The following is a 17402-nucleotide window of genomic DNA, read 5'->3' on the forward strand; positions in this document are numbered from 1 at the left end:
TTAAAAGGATCATACATTGTGATCAAGTGAGATTTACTCCAGGGATGCAAGGATGGTTCAATATGTACAAATCAATCAATGTATACACCACACATTAACAAAATGAAAACTAAAAAATGTATCATCTCAATAGATGTAGAAAAAGCATTTGACAAGATTCAATATCCACATATGATAAAAATTCTCAATAAAATGGGTATAGAAGGAAGTACCTCAACATAATAAAGGCCATATATTACAAATTCACAGGCAACATCATACTCAATGGTGAAAAACTGAAAGCTATCCCTCTAAGATCAGGAACAAGACAAGGGTGCCCACTCTCACCACTCTTATTAAACATAGAATTGGAAGTCCTAGCCAGAGCAATTAGGCAATAAGAAGAAATAAAATGCATCTATATTGAAAGGAAGAAGTAAAACTGTCACTATTTGCAGATGATATTATTTTATACATAGAAAACATAATAAAGAAAAAAGAATGAAAAGAAATGAAGAAAACTTAAGAGACCTCTGGTACAACCGTAAACACAACAACATTTGCATTACAGGGGTGCCAGAAGGAGAAGAAGCAGTGAAAGGAACCAAGAAAATATTTGAAGAGATTATAGTTGGAAACTTCCCTAACATGGGAAAAGAAATAGTTACCCAAGTCCAGGAAGTGCAGAGAGTCCCATACAGGATAAACCCAAGGAGAAACACCCCAAGACACACAGTAATCAAATTGACAAAAAATAAAGACAAAGAAAAATTATTAAAAGCAACAAGGGAAAAATGACAAATAACATGCAAGGGAACTTGCATAAGGTTAACAGCTGATTTCTTAACAGAAACTCTACAAGCCAGGAGTAAGTGGCATGATATACTTAAAGTGATGAAAGGGGAGAACCTACAATCAAGAATATTCTACCTGGCAAGGATCCCATTCAGATTTGACAGAGAAATCAAAAGCTTTAAAGAAAAGCAAAAGCTAAGAGAATTTAGCACACCAAACCAGCTCTACAACAAACGCTAAAGGAACTTCTCTAAGTGGGAAACACAAAAGAAGAAAAGAACCTACAAAAACAAACACAAAACAATTAAGAAAATGGTCACAGGAACATACATATCAATAATTACCTTAAATATGAATGGATTAAATGCTCCAACCAAAAGACACAGGCTCACTGAATGGATACAAAAACAAGACCCATATATATGCTGTCTACAAGAGACCCACATCAGACCTAGGGACACATACAGACTGAAAGTGAGGGGATGGAAAAAGATATTCCATGAAAATGGAAATCAAAAGAAAGCTGGAGTACCAATACTCATATCAGAAAAAAATAGACTAAAATAAAGAATGTTACAAGAGACATGGAAGGACACTACATAATGATCAGGGGATCAGTCCAAGAAGAAGAGATAACAATTATAAATATATACACACCCAATATAGCAGGACGTCAATACATAAGGCAAATGCTAACAGCTATAAAAGAGGAAATCAACAGTAACACAATACTAGTGGGGGAATTTAACACCTCACTTACACCAATGGACAGATCAACCAGACAGAAAATTAATAAGGAAACACAAGCTTTAAACGGCAAAATAGACCAGATAGATATAACTGATATTTATAGGACATTCCATCTGAAAACAGCAGATTACACTTTCTTCTCAAGTGCACATGGAACATTCTCCAGGATAGATCACATCTTTGGTCACAAATCAAGCCTTGGTAAATTTAAGAAAATTGAAATCTTATCAAGCATCTTTTCCGACCACAAGGCTATGAGATTAGAAATAAATTACAGGGGGAAAAGACGTAAAAAAACCCCACACACATGGAAGCTAAACAATACATTACTAAATATCCAAGAGATCACTGGAGAAATCAAAGAGGAAATCAAAAAATACCTAGAGACAAATGACAATAAAAACACGATGATCCAAAACATACGGATGCAGCAAAAGCAGTTCTAAGAGGGAAGTTTATAGCAATACAATCCTACCTCAAGAAACAAGAAAACTCTCAAATAAACAATCTAACCTTACACCTAAAGTAACTAGAGCAAGAAGAACAAAAAAGAACCAAAGATAGTAGAAGGAAAGAAATGATAAATATCAGAGCAGAAATATATGAAATAGAAACAAAGAAAACAATAACAAAGATCAATAAAACTAAAAGCTGGTTCTTTGAGAAGATAAACAAAATTGATTAACCTTTAGCCAGACTCATCAAGAAAAAGAGGGAGAGGACTCAAATCAATAAACTTAGAAATGAAACAGGAGAAGTTAGAACGGACACCATAGAAATACAAAGCATCATAAGAGAGACTACTACAAGCAACTGTATGCCAATAAAATGGACAACCTGGAAGAAATGGACCAATTCTTAGAAAGTATAACCTTCCAAGTCTGAACCAAGAATAAATAGAAACTATGAACAGATAAAACACAAGTAATGAAATTGAAACTGATTTAAAATCTTCCAACACACAAAAGTTAAGGACCAGATGGCTTCACAGGTGAATTCTATCAAACATTTAGAGAAGAGCTAATACACATCCTTTTCAAATTCTTCCAAAAATTTGCAGAGGAAGGAACACACCCAAACTCATTCTACGAGGCCACCATCACCCTGATACCAAAACCAAAGATGCTACAAAAAAAGAAAATTACAGACCTATATTACTGATGAAGATAGATGCCAAAATGCTTCACAAAATACTAGTAAACAGAATCCAGTAACACATTAAAAGGATCATACACCATGATCAAGTGGGATTTATCCCAGGGATGCAAGGATTCTTCAATATATGCAAATAAATCAATGTGAAACACCACATTACTAAATTGAAGAATAAAAACCATATGATCATCCCAATAGATACTGAAAGAACTTTTGACAATATTCAACACCTATTTATGATAAAATACTCACCAGAGAGTGGGCATAGAGGGAACCTACCTCAGCATAATAAAGCCATGTACGACAAACCCACAGCAAACACCATTCTCAATGGTGAAAAACTGAAAGCATTTCTGCTAAGGTCAGGAACAATACAAGGATGTTTACTCTTGCCCCTATTATTCAACATAGCTTTGGAAGTCATAGCCATGGCAATCAGAGAAGAAAAAGAAATAAAAGGAATACAAATTGGAAAAGAAGAAGTAAAACTGTCACTGTTTGCAGATGACATGGTAATATACATAGATAATCTAAAGATGCCACCAGAAAACTACTAGAGCTCATCAGTAAATTTGGTAAAGTTGCAGGATACAAAATTAAGGGAAAGAAATCTCTTGCATTCCTATACACTAATAATGAAACATCAGAGAGAGAAATTAAGGAAACACTCCCATTCACCATTGCAACAAAAATAATAAAATACTTAGGAATAAACTTGCCTAAGGAGGTAAAAGACCTGTACTCAGAAAACTATAAGACATTGATGAAAGGAATCAAAGATGACACAAACAGATGGAGAGATATACCATGTTCTTGGATTGGAAGAATCAATATTATGAAAGTGACTATACTACACAAAGCAATCTACAGATTCAATGCAATCCCTATCAAACTACCAATGGTATTTTTTACAGAACTAGAACAAAAATTTTTAAAATTTGTATGGAGACACAAAAAACCCCGAATAACCAAAGCAATATTTAGGGGAAAAAAATGGAGCTGGAGGAATGAGACTGACCTCAGACTATACTACAAAGCTACGGTAATCAAGACAATATGGTATTGGCATGAAAGCAGAAATATAGATAAAAGGAACAGGATAGAAAGCCCAGAGATAAACCCATGCACTTATAGTCAACTAATCTATGACAAAAGAGGCAAGGATATACAATGGAGAAAAGGTAGTCTCTTCAGTAAAGTGGTACTGGGAAAACTGGACAGCTAAATGTAAAAGAATGAATTAGAAAACTTCCTAACACCATACAGAAAAATAAAATGGATTAAATACCTTAATGTAAAACTGGACACTGTAAGACTCTTAGAGGAAAACATAGGAAGAACTATGTAAAGAACTCTTTGACATACATCACAGCAATTTCTTTTTTGACCCACCTCCTAGAGTAATGGACATAAAAGCAAAAATAAAGAAATGGGACCTAATGAAACTTAAAAGCTTTTGCACAGCAAAGGAAGCCATAAACAAGACGAAAAGACAATCCTCAGAATGGAAGAAAATATTTGCAAATGAATCAACAAACAAAGGATTAATCTCCAAAACATGTAAACAGCTCCTGCAGCTCAGTATTAAAAAAAAAACAACCCAATCAAAAAACAGGCAGAAGACCTAAATAGACATTTCTCCAAAGAAGACATACAGATGACCAAGAGGCACATGAAAAGCTGCTCAACATCACTAATTATTAGAGAAATGCAAATCAAAACTACAATGAGGCATCACGTCTCACTGGTTAGAATGGGCATCATCAAAAAATCTACAAACAACAAATGCTGGAGAGGGTGTGGAGAAAAGGGAACCCTCTTGCACTGTTGGTGGGAAAGTAAATTGGTACAGCCACTATGGAGAACAGTATGGAGGTTTGTTTAAAAACTAAAAGTAGAACTACCATATGACCCAGCAATCCCACTACTGGGCATATACCCAGAGAAAACCATAATTCAGAAATACACATGCACCCCAATGTTCATTGCATCACTGTTTACAATAGCCAGGTCATGGAAGCAACCTAAATGCCTACTGACTGACGAATAGATAAAGAAGATTTGGTCCATATATACAATGGAATATTACTCAACCATAAATAGGGATGAAATTGGGTCATTTGTAGAGACGTGGATGGACCTAGAGAGTGTCATACAGAGTGAAGTAAGTCAGAAAGAGAAAAACAAATATCGTACATTAACGCATATATGTGGAATCTAGAAAAATGGTACAGATGATCCAGTTTGCAAGGCAGAAGTTGAGACACAGATGTAGAGAACAAACGTATGGACACCAAGGGGGGAAAGCGAGTGGCGGGGTGGTGGTGGGATAAAAAAAAAAAAAAGAAACCTAAGTAAGAGATTATAAAATCCATTCAATGGAGAATATTTTTAATTGGTAAGATCCTATGCATAATTCTATGTTATTTTAATGAAATTATTAAAGTGAACAATTTCTAGGGAAATATAAAAAAAATAGTTGAGGTAATTTCTCTTCCCTGTGGGATTCCCAAGCACTTACCTTCCTTGTGGTGAGCCAGGGGCCGAGGAGCTGGTCTCTTTACATGGAAAGAGGAGGTCTTAGTGGGCCCATGACCTGGCACAGGTCCATTGGTGGCCTTTGGTATGGCCTTGGTCCCTCCATCCTGCAGCCTAGATACCAACTTCCCCACATCCACCTCGAGGCAGGACTCCAACTTGCCATCTGAAACAGGCCTGCTTGGGGATTTCCTCCCATGATCTGCTTCCCCACTTCTCTGCATAGGCATTTTGGGGTGTTGTGGCATCTTGGTTGGTTCTATACTGCTGATGATAGTACCATTCGGTGTTCTGTGTTGGATTTCATCTAGGAAAAGATGGTGCAAAGAGGAAACATTAATGATAACCTTTGTATATATAATATTGCAAAGTTATACACATATTCAAAGGAACTATTGTCATGGAACAAATCAATGATATCCCACAAAATCAGTCTCTACCCATTCCAGTTCATGTGGAGTCACAAGTCTCATAAAACAGGGAATTCAGTTTAAGATCTGAGTATTATTTTCATGACCACAATTCAGCAAAACCACAATATGCCAAGATACTTTATTTAAAGGGATATGTTAAAAAGGGACTTAAGAGACCCCAATCAATTGTACATTATATTACTTTTAAATAAGGTACCATTTAATCCCTATTTCTATTTCTCTCAAAAGTAATTTATAAAGATCTCTTAAATTTCAAGGTAATACACTTAACAGAATTTAACTTCTTTCTCCATCCTCATAAAGACATCCTCAACTCACCACTTTATGGCTTTCCCTTAGCTTTTGTGGTTTACAATTTCCTGTGACAATAGTATATGCTTTTCAGTTGCCCTGTTTCTTAATTAAAGCTTTGAGTCGCTAATGAGAGCCAAGGATATTCTCCCTAGAAAAATTAACCTACACAAATACATGTAAAATTTTGAAAACTAATTTTAAGAGATTCATGGAACCCCCTGAAGCTGTTAATGAACCCCCGATTGAGAACTCCTGCTCTAAGGAAATTATCACCTTCCTTGGTAATAGAAAACCTAGATCAGAGTGTAGTGGTTAAGAACAGAGGTTCTGGTCAGCTAAATGAGACCTGAGAGATATGTCAACCAGTTGTAATATATGCGTCTTATTTGGATCCTGGTTTTTTTCAAAAAAAATGTAAAAATAGGAGAATCTGAATACTGACTAGACAGTGATCTTAAGGAATTACTATGTTGTTTAGTGTTCTTTTCTTTTATGTATGACGATGGTATTGAGATTTTGGTTAAAATAGTGTTCTTATCTTTTACAGGTACATACTGAAACATTTATGGATGAAATGACATGATGTCTGAGTTGGGGCAATTGATAGGGGTACAGATGAAACAAGATTGGGCATGTGGCAAGGATTCTTCAAAAATGCAAATCAATCAATGTGATACACCATATTAACAAATGGAAAGAGAAAAACCATATGATCATCTCAATAGATGCAGAAAAAGCATGAAGAAGATTGTTCTGGAATTAGATGTTTGCACAAGCTTGTGAATATACTAAAAACCACTGACCTACACTTGAAAAGGGTGAATTTTATTTCATATGAATTATATCTCAGTTTAAAAAAAAGTTAGAAAATTGTCTAGAGTGGGTGATCCCATTGGTGATCTTCTGGCACAAAGAACTCCTCACACAGAGGGGCAAATTAAGACCCAGAATAAGGAAGTGACTAGCCCAAGTTATTCAGTAAGCTAGTGGCCAAGGTTAAATTATATCTCAGGTCTACTATCACCCAGTTCATTCATTTATTACACACATTTATTGAGGATTTATGATATGCTAGATACTATGCTGGCACTAGGGATACAGAGTGAAAAATTTCTGCTGGCATAGAGATTATATTTTCTGGTGTGTATTTGGGGAGATTGTAAATAGACAAATAAATGAGTTTATCCAATTAAAATGGGAGTATGGAACAACAGAGTAGGCATTCAGTGTTCCCTTCTACTTTCTCCTAAATGCCAGATCACCTCCTAAGGAGGTGATCCCTTAAACTGGGTGATCTCTTTCCCTTCATTATTCCCTATACGCCCAGCCATTTATTCTACAAGTATTTAATGAACACATGGGATATATAGGAATTGTTCTAGAGGCTGGTGATAAAAGTGGATCTGACATTCTAATGGGAAAGACAGATAATAAACATGTGAACAAAGTAGCAAGTGATAGGAATAAAATAAAGCAGTGTAAAAGGATAGAGAGTAATGGAGAAGGAGAAAGACCTATTTAAATAGAGTATTCAGAGAAGGTCTCTATGAAGAGACGTCATTTAGCTGAGATCTGAATGAAGGAGTAAAGTTTGCAAAGTTCTGGAGGAAGAATGTTTAGAACCAAGAGAACAGCAAATATAAAGGACCTTGGGTAAGTTTGACATGTATAAGGAATGGCAAAACCAATGAGATTAGAGCAGAGAGAACAAAGGGTACAGAGAGACAGTGAAGTTCAGAAATGAGATCAGAAAGGTAAGTGAGGATCATATAATGCAGAATAAAATGTAAATTTTCTTCTAAAAATGAAGAGAAGTCACTGGAAATTTGGACCAGAGGGAATGATATGATCTGATTTACATGTTTAAAAGAATACACATCTTACTGGCTGCTGTGGAGAACAAATTATAGTCAGGCAAGAAGAAAAGCAAGGATAACAGTTTGGAAGCTCCTGTAGCCACCCAAGTAAGAGATGATGGTGGCTCTACCAGGAAGGTAACAGTAGGAATTAGTAGGTTCAACATACAATGTGCACGGAGAGCTAAAAGGAATTGCTGATGGATTAGGTGTAAGGTAAAAGGAAAAGAGAGTAATCAAGGATCATCCCAAAGTTCTTGACCTTAGCCATTGGGTGACTGGTACTGCCAATTACTTAAATGAGGGAGACCAGAGTAAGAGTAGATTGAGGAGGAATAGGAAATCAAGAGTATTTGTACATTTTGAATTGGAAATGTCCATGAGTCATCTAAAGAGAGATGTTGAACAGGGAGTTTGAGATGGGAAGAGGGGAGATAGTACTCCTTGATATATAAATTTGAAAATCATCCTCATATTTTAAAGATATTTAAAACCATGAGACTGAATGAGATCACGCAGAAAACAAATATAAACAGAGAAGTGGACTGAGAAAAATAGAACAGAACAAAACAAAATAAAACTCTGGGACCTTCCAACATGTAGAAATTGAGAAGAAAAGGAAAACCAAGAGGAGACTGAAATGGAATGTCTAGTGAGGTAGAAGGAGAGTTTGGTGTCCTGAAAGCCAAGTGAATAAGTGTTTCAAGAAGGAAGAGTAACTAAAATGAAATGCTTCTCACAGGCTGAGTATGATAATAGTGGAGTGGCACATGGAGATTGTTGGTAATCTTGACAAAAAAGGTCTCAACAGACTAGTGAGGAGAGAGGCCCATTTAAAATGGGTGCAGAATCCATACTAAGCAATTATTCAACTAAATGGCATTTATTTGTTTATCTATCTGTATCTATCTATCTATCTATCTATCTATCTATCTCCATTTAGCCTATAAACTCCTTGAGGCCAGGGACTGTCTTAATTCCACCTAGCATAGTACTTAATCCATGTGAGCTGATTTTCTCCCCAGCTTTATCGGGATATAATTGACAAATAAACATTGTATATATTTAAGGTATACAATGTGATGTTTTGATATATGAATACATTGTAAAATGAGTACCACAATCAATCTAATTAACATATCCATCACCTCATATAGTTTCAAATTTTGTGTGTGGTAAGAATATTTAAGATCTACTCTTTTCACAAACTTCAAGTATACAATATAGTATTATTAACTACAGTCACAATGCTGTATCATATCTCCAGAACATATTCATCCTGAATAACTGAACCTTGTACCCTTTGATCAAACACCTCCCCATTTCACTCTCCCCTAAGTCCCTGGCAGCCACCATCCTACGTTATGCTTCTATGAGTTTGACTTTTTTAGATTCCACATATAAGTGAAATCATGCAGCATTTATCTCTCTGCCCTTATCTCATCTCACTTAGCATAAGGTCCTTCAGGTTCATCCATGTTGTCACAAATTACAAGTTTTCCTTCTTTTGTACCTAAGGCTGAATAATATTCCATTTTGTGTGTGTGTGTGTGCACCTGTGTGTGTTTCTGGGTGTGTGTCTATGTATCTCTCACATTTTCTTTATCCATTCATCTGTTGATGAACATTTTGCTACTTCCATATGCAGCTATTGTAAATAATGCTGCAATGAACATGAGAGTGCAGATATCTTTTCGAGATACTAATTTCATTCCCTTTGGATATATTCCCAGAAGTGGAATTACTGGATCATATGGTAGTTTATATTTTTTCATTGACACAGTTGGTAACTTTTGTTCTGTGGACAACCAAAAAGAAGTAACAAGAGGGCTTCCCTGGTGGCGCAGTGGTTGAGAGTCTGCCTGCCAATGCAGGGGACACAGGTTCGAGCCCTGGTCTGGGAAGATCCCACATGCCGGGGAGCAACTAGGCCCGTGAGCCACAACTACTGAGCCTGCGCGTCTGGAGCCTGTGCTCCACAAGAAGAGAGGCCGCGACAGTGAGAGGCCCGCGCACCGCGATGAAGAGTGGCCCCCGCTTGCCACAACTGGAGAAAGCCCTCACGCAGAAATGAGGACCCAACACAGCCAAAGATAAATAAATAAATAAATTTAAAAAAAAAAAAAAGAAGTAACAAGATCACAAAATATGAGGAACTGTTAATAAGTGGTATGAGTGAAACAAACTAGGGACAGAGGCAAACAACCAAGGAGAGCCACTTTGGTGGCTGAAGAGGGCCTTTTGGAGGAGGTGGCACTTATCTTGAGACCTGAAGCATAAGAATGACCCAGCCATGCGAAAGTGCCAAGGGAGAGTGTCCAGCAAAGGGGATAGCAGGTGCAAAGGCCTGGATTATGAGGGCATGCTTGAGGTCCTGAAAGAACCTGATATACCTGGAGGATGGGGATGATACATGTATCAGTAGTTCATTCCTATGTGTTGTTGAGTAGTACTCCATTGTATGCATATACCACAGTTTGTTTGTTCATTCATCAGTTGATGAACATTTAGGTTGCTCACAGTTTTTGGCTGATATGAAAAAAGCTGCTATAAATATTCAAATGTAAGTCTTTGTGAAGCTGTGTTTTCATTTCTTTTGGGTACATACTTAAGAGTGGAGTTGCTGGGTTATGTGGTAGCAATTATTTGATTGCTTTTTGTTTTTGTTCCTGTGTATGGGTCATGCTTTCTTGTTTCTTTAGATATATCATAATTTTTTATTGAAAACTGGACAGTTTAAGTAATATAGCAACTCTGAAATTCAGATTATCTCTTCTCCCCAAGGTTTGTTGTTGTTGCTGTTTATTTTAGTTATTATTGTTAGTTTACTGACTTTTTTCACCCATTTATGTTAAATCTGTATTCTTTGTTGAGTGTGGCCACTAAAGACACGGCTTAGTTAGTTTTGTGGTCAGCTAATGATTAGACAGAGATTGCCTTAAAACACTAAGAACCAATATGACTCCCAGTGTTTGCAAAGGGGCTCTGTATCAATGTTTGAGTATGCCTTGAACACTCAGCCAGGCAGTTGACAACTCTATATGGTAGTTTATTTTTAATTTTTTGAGAAACCTACACACAGCTTTCCATAATGGCTGTACTAATTTACATTACCACCAACAATGTACAAGGGTTCCCTTTTCTCCACATTCTTGTCAACACTTGTTATCTTTTGTCATTTTTTTGTAATAACTATAATAGGTGTGAGATGATATCTTGTAGTTTTGATTTGCATTTCCCTGATGATCAGTGATGTTGAGTAACTTTCCATATACCTGTTGGACATTTATTTGTCTTGTTCTGAGAAATGTCTATTTAGGTCCTTTGACCTTTAAAAATTGGGTTATCTCTTTTCTTATTATTGAGTAGTATGGGTTCCTTATGTATTTTGGAATATTAACCCCTTATCAGACATATGATTTGCAAATATCTTCTCCTATTCTGTAGGTTGTCTCCTCACTTTCTTGATTGTTTCCCTTGCTGTGCAGGAGCTCTTTAGCATGATGCAATCACATTTGTCCATTCTGCTTTTGTTGCCTATACTTTGGGGGTCATATCCAAAAAAATCACTGCCCAGACCAGACAATGCCAAGTAGCTTTCCCCCCACATTTTCTTCTTGTAGTTTTACAGCTATGGGTATTACATTTATGTCTTTAATCCATTTTGAGTTGATCTTTGTACATTGTGTGAGATAAGGATCCAATTTCTCTGCATGTGGATATCCATTTTTCCCAACACCATGTACTGAAAAGACTATACTTTCCCATTGTGTATTCTTGACACCTTTATCAAAGGTCAATTGATCATAAATGTGTGTACTTTTTCAGGGCTCATTATTCTGTTTCATTTGTATATATGTCTATTTTTATGCCAGTACTATACTCTTTTGGTTACTATTGCTTTGTAGTATATTTTGAAATCATAAAGTCTTCAATTTTGCTTTTCTTTCTCAAGATTGCTTTGGGGTCTTTTATCATGAAGTTTACATAAAACATAGTTATAGCAGTCTGTTTAAAGCTAACAAAGTAACATTGACTACATATAATAACTCTACATTTTAACGACTGCTACCCCTACATTTTATGTTATTGATGTCATAATTTATAACTTTTTAGATTGTGTATCCATTAACAAATTATTGTAGCTATAGTTATTTTTAATACTTTTGTAATTTCACTTTCATACTAGAATTAAAAGTGGTTTACACATCACTATTACAGTATTAGAATATTCTGAATTAGGCTATATTATGTTTACCAATTTGTTTTATACTTTCATATGTTTTCATGTTGTTACTGTCCATTTATTTCAACTTGAATACCCTCTTTTAGCATGTCTTATTTATTTATTTAATTGAAGTACAGTTGATTTACAACGTCCTGTTATTTTCAGGAGTACAGCACAGTGATTCAGTTATATATACAGTACAGTGATTCAGTTTATATATATATATATATATATATATATATATATATATATATATATATATATACACTCTTTTTCAGATTCTTTTCCCTTATAGGTTATTAAAAATATTGAGTATATTTCCCTGTGTTATACAGTAGGTCCTTATTGGCTATCTATTTTATATATAGTAGTGTATATGTGCTAATTCTAACCTCCTAATTTATCCCTCACCCACTTTCCCCTTTGGTAACCATAAGTTTGTTTTCTATGTCTGTGTGTCTATTTCAGTTTTGTATATAGATTCATTTGTATCTTTTTTTGTTAGATGCCACATATAAGCAATTTCATATGATATTTGTCTTTCACTGTCTGGCTTACTTCACTTAGTATGATATGTTTTAACATTTCTTTTAAACCAAGTCTGGTGGTAGTCAACTCCTTCGTTTTATCTCTCCTTCATTTCTGAAGGACTGCTTTGCCCAGTATAGTATTCCTGGTTGGCAGTTTTTTTCCTTTCAGTATTTTGAATATATCAACCCATTCTCTCCTGGCCTGCAAGGTTTCTGCTGGGAAATCTGCTTACAGTATTATGGGGGTTTCCTTTTATTTGATGATTTGCTTTTTTCTTGCTGCATTCAAAATTCTCTTTGTCTTGGAATTTTGAGAATTTTATAACAATGTGTCTTGGTTAAATCCTCTTTAGGTTTAACTTATTTGGGTTTCTTTGGGCTTCATGGATCCAGATGTTCATTTCCTTCTCCAGATTTAGGAATTTTTCTGTCATTATTTCTTTAAATAATCTTTGTGCCCCTTTCTCTTTCTGTGCTCCTTCTGAGACTTCCATATGTGTATATTGGTTTGTATACGGTGTCCCATAGGTCTCTTAGGTTTTCTTCATTTTTACAATCTTTTTTTCTTTTTGTTCCTCTGACTGGATAATTTTAAGTGACCTGTCTGACTGCACTGATTCTTTCTTCTGCTTGTTCGAGTTTGATGTTGAAGCTCTCTACTGAGTTTTTCAATGCAGTCATTGTGTTCTTCAGCTCCAGAATTTCTTTTTGGTTCTCTTTTTTTATGATTTCTATAACTTTCTTGAACTTCTCGTGTATTATTTTCCTGATTTTGTTTAGTTGTCTGAGTTCTCTTGTAGCTCACTGAGCTTCTTTAAGATGATTATTTGGAATTCCTTTTCAGACAGTTCATAGATCTCCATTTCATTAGGATGAGTTCATTGTTCTTTATTTTGTTCCTTTGGTGGTGTTAAGTTTCCCTGATTATTCCTGATCCTTGTGACCTTGAGTGGGTGTTTACCTATTTGAAGAAACAGGCACATCTTCCTGGCTTTGGCAAGGAAAGCCTTTGGTCAGGCAGCACAACCAGAGATTCTGGTTAGGCCACCTGGCAGGCTCCAGAAGTGGGCTTGCTGCTGGAGTCCTTGGGTAGGCTGGTCTGGTGCCAGGGTCAGCGGATGGGCAAGTTTTCATCCTGGATCTACAGGGGAGAGCTTGAAGCCTGGGTCTAGGGGGCTAGCCTGGCATTGAGGCAGACCTGGAGGCTGGATCTGCAGGAGGCTGGACTGTATGCTGAACTATGGTTACGTCCTGGAGACTAGAGCCACAGGGGCCAGCTTGGCATGTAATGGGTCTGGATTCTGGGTCTTCAGGGGCAGGCCTGGTGCCTGGGGCTGCAGAGAATGGCCTAGTGCTGGGGCAGGTCTGGAGCTTGGGTTGGTGGAGGCTGGCCTAGAGTCTGGAAAAATGGGGGATGGGTTGGTGCTCGGGTTTACTGGGGTGGGCCTGTTGCTGGGGTCCAAGGTAAAGTTGGGTGCTCATCTCACTTTCCTTCCTCCATGTGGAGGGGATTTCTCCCTGAACTACACTGTGTAAGCTTGGGGGAAGGGTGACATGGGTAATATGAAAATGTCCTTTCTAGCATCTGCAATGTACCTTTTCTTATTTCTGTACTCAACCCAGGTTCTCTGAACTCTCATCTGGATTCCATAGATTTCATGAAGGGGTTTTCATGCATGGATGGTTGTTTGAATTCACATTACTGTGAAGGGACAAGCACTAGAAACTCCTATTCAGCCATCAGTTCTCTATGTTAACTGAATTTGTATTTAAAAACTCAGAACATTCAGAAAACACATTGCTCACTCATTTCAATGTACTGAGGTACAGATCTAAGAACACCTTGTATCCTTCACTGGTCTGCTAAGGGAAAATGGTAGCTGATTTTACAGGTTCATCTCTGTCCTATCCACTGCCAAAAGAATAATTCACTCTCTGGGCACAAATTTTACAAACCTTGGCTTGCCTGGCCCAGGACCCAGAAAACGTCTAACTTTTCAGAAAAGATGGTTATACCTCCATGTCTTCCTTTCAATATTCTCTTTGTCTCCAATCAATATTAAGAAGCTAAGGGTAAACTTTAGTACTGACCTTCACTTTCATCCAGGGAAGAAGTATAGAAAACTGTCCTTTCCCTCAGCAAGCGCTTCGAAATTGTGATTGGTTTGTGCCTTCTTGCTGTCACTCGAGGTGGAGGCACTGGGGGTGCAGTACTTTCCTCAGGTGGACCTGAATAAATCTGTAGAGGGGAAATATTTCCAGAAAACAATTAGAAAGATCAACTTTTTGTATCCTTAATGCTAACTACCAGTTGATGCCCATCAGCATTACACCTAAAGTCTGCCATAGCAATTCTAATATGACTAAAGGAATTGTGGGGATTTTCTTAATCACTCTAGCTACCAGCAAGTGTTTAGAGATCTCCTATCATGTTTGAGGTGCAGGATCTGGTACTTCTCAGTGTGGAGGAAAGAATGCAGACAAAAACTGCAACATCAGGAGAGCACCCTTCTATTTATTAGATGGGATGCTGCCCAATACATGGATCATTTAATAAAACCAATTAGATCATTACTTTAAAAACCTGCAACATCAGTCCTGGATTTTCCACTTACTGCCTGGGAAACTGTAAAAAAGTCACTACTTCTGCCAACAAAACCCAGAAAAAGGTCATCTCACATCTCTGAGCCTTAGCTTCCTCATCTGTAAATTGGTGGGAACACCACCTATCACAGGGTGTGGTGAGTGAGAATCAAGTGAAAAGGGTAGTCAAGGTACATTGTATGGGTAGGGGTGGTGTGTGAAGAATGATTAAAAACACCCACATGCATTCAATATTTCTGAAAAGATACAACCCCCAAAAAAACACACCTGGTTACATTGTTTGCCCCAAGACAGGACTAATGAGTGGCTAAGGGAAGTATGGAGGAAACTTATTTTTCACCCCTATATCACTTTGATCTTTAAAAATTTCATACCATGTATGCATTACTTATTCAAAAAAGATAGGACAAACACAAAGTGCCTTGGAAGATGTAAAAAGTGCTGGGTAAGTGAGGGAGGAGCTGTGATTAGAATTTGTATATAATGTCTCATATGCACTTAAGATCTTCCTGTCCCTGGGGAGAATGACTTTTGGGAAGAGTGAAAATATTTTGGGAAGACACACATATGTGGTGATGGAGGAAGGGGACCAGTGTCCATTGCAATAATGAAATCAACCCCAATGATTAATGCAAAGAGAAATGTCACAGTCCAACATTCTATCAGGCAAGAGTCAACATAGATTGTAGTCACAAAACTTACATGAATGGGAACACAAGGCAAGCCTGTGTAAAAGCTGCACAATGATAGAGAACAAGGTAAGAAGAATCATAAAGCTGTATATGTCTCAATGTCTCACGGTATACGGAAAAGAGAATATGACATAGTAGCAAGCAGATGAGCTTTGAGGTCATATACATTTAGGTCATATTTCTGGTTCCACCACCATTAGTAATAATATTCTAAATAGCTACCATTTTGTGAGCATCTGCTTAGGCACTATAGTAGCTATTACAAATATTCCTTGCTATTCATCAAACACACCAGGGACTTTGCACTGAGTGTTTTTTCTACCTGGAGTGCTCTTCCTCCAGATATCCATATAGCTTGCTCTCTTGATTCCAGTAGGATTAACGATCAAATATACCCTTCTCAGTGAGTCCTTCCAGGCAAATGTATCAGAACTTTGACATGCTTCCTCTACCAAGTGCTTCCCATCCCCCGTCCCTATTTAACATTTTTTCTTATCACTTTCTAACATAGTATATTGTATTCAATACTTATTTAGTTTTTTGTTGTCTGTCTCTCCACTTGATTGTATACAATACTGAAGTATATCATTGTGTTCATGCTGTAACTCCAGCAACTAGAAGAGTGACTAGAATTGCTGGGCCAAAAAACAAACACATTTAAAATTCTGTTATAAAAGGCCAAATTATCCTCTGAAAAGACCATAACAGCTACTTTCTCCTCAAGCCAAAATACGGCAAAAGAAATTAGATTTACAACTTCAGCATGAAACAATTAAAAAACTAGAAAAAATGTAACAATGATTCTGAAGGCATTTGAAATCTGGCAATTAAGGACAGTGATCCATGAGAGACAGGAAAAATAAATGAGGTGAGGTGAGCCCCATGACTGTACCATGTTACAGCCTGGAAAGATTCTTCGGGCCATAATACAGGAAGAAAAACCCAGAGAAGCCCAGCAGTCTCCATTAGCTGAAGACACTGAGTTGCAAGTAGGAGGAGGGCAAGGAAGAGAGAGTTTTGAGGGCAGGGTACCAGAAAGGAGATAGCTGCACAGAGAGCTCTGAAGATTTGCAGGGGTACTATTTAAGAATTTAGCTGCGTAAAGTCAATCAATGTGATAAACCATATTTGCAAACTGAAGGAGAAAAACCATATGATCATCTCAAAAGATGCAGAAAAAGCTTTCAACAAAAATTCAACACCCATTTATGATAAAAACCCTCCAAAAAGTAGGCATAGAGGGAAATTACCTCAACATAATAATGGCCATATATGACAAACCCACAGCCAACATCGTCCTCAGTGGTGAAAAACAAATCATTTCCGCTAAGATCAAGAACAAGGCAACATTGCCCACTCTCACCACTATTATTCAAAATAGTTTTGGAAGTTTTAGCCACAGCAATCAGACAAGAAAAAGAAATAAAAGGAATCCAAATCGGAAAAGAAGACGTGAAGCCGCCACTATTTGCAGATGACATGATAACTATACATAGAGAATCCTAAAGATGCTACCAGAAACTACTGGAGCTAATCAATGAATTTGG

At 37.0% G+C, this 17402-nt stretch overlaps 1 protein-coding gene across 4 annotated transcripts in view; it reads right to left on the reverse strand.

Moving 5' to 3' along the window:
- The window catches only part of OPHN1 (oligophrenin 1), a 599351-nt gene that overhangs the window by 23117 nt on the left and 558832 nt on the right, over positions 1-17402 (reverse strand). For all 4 annotated transcript variants that reach the window (XM_079910490.1, XM_079910489.1, XM_079910488.1 and 1 more), the window contains exons 20-21: positions 14651-14798; positions 5201-5524 (exon numbers count right to left, since the gene is read on the reverse strand). In XM_079910490.1, coding sequence (XP_079766616.1) covers positions 5201-5524; positions 14651-14798 — 472 coding nt within the window. The remainder of the gene's footprint in view (positions 1-5200; positions 5525-14650; positions 14799-17402) is intronic.

Source organism: Stenella coeruleoalba (genome assembly GCF_951394435.1).
Source record: "Stenella coeruleoalba genome assembly, chromosome: X".
NCBI classification, from domain to species: domain Eukaryota; kingdom Metazoa; phylum Chordata; class Mammalia; order Artiodactyla; family Delphinidae; genus Stenella; species Stenella coeruleoalba.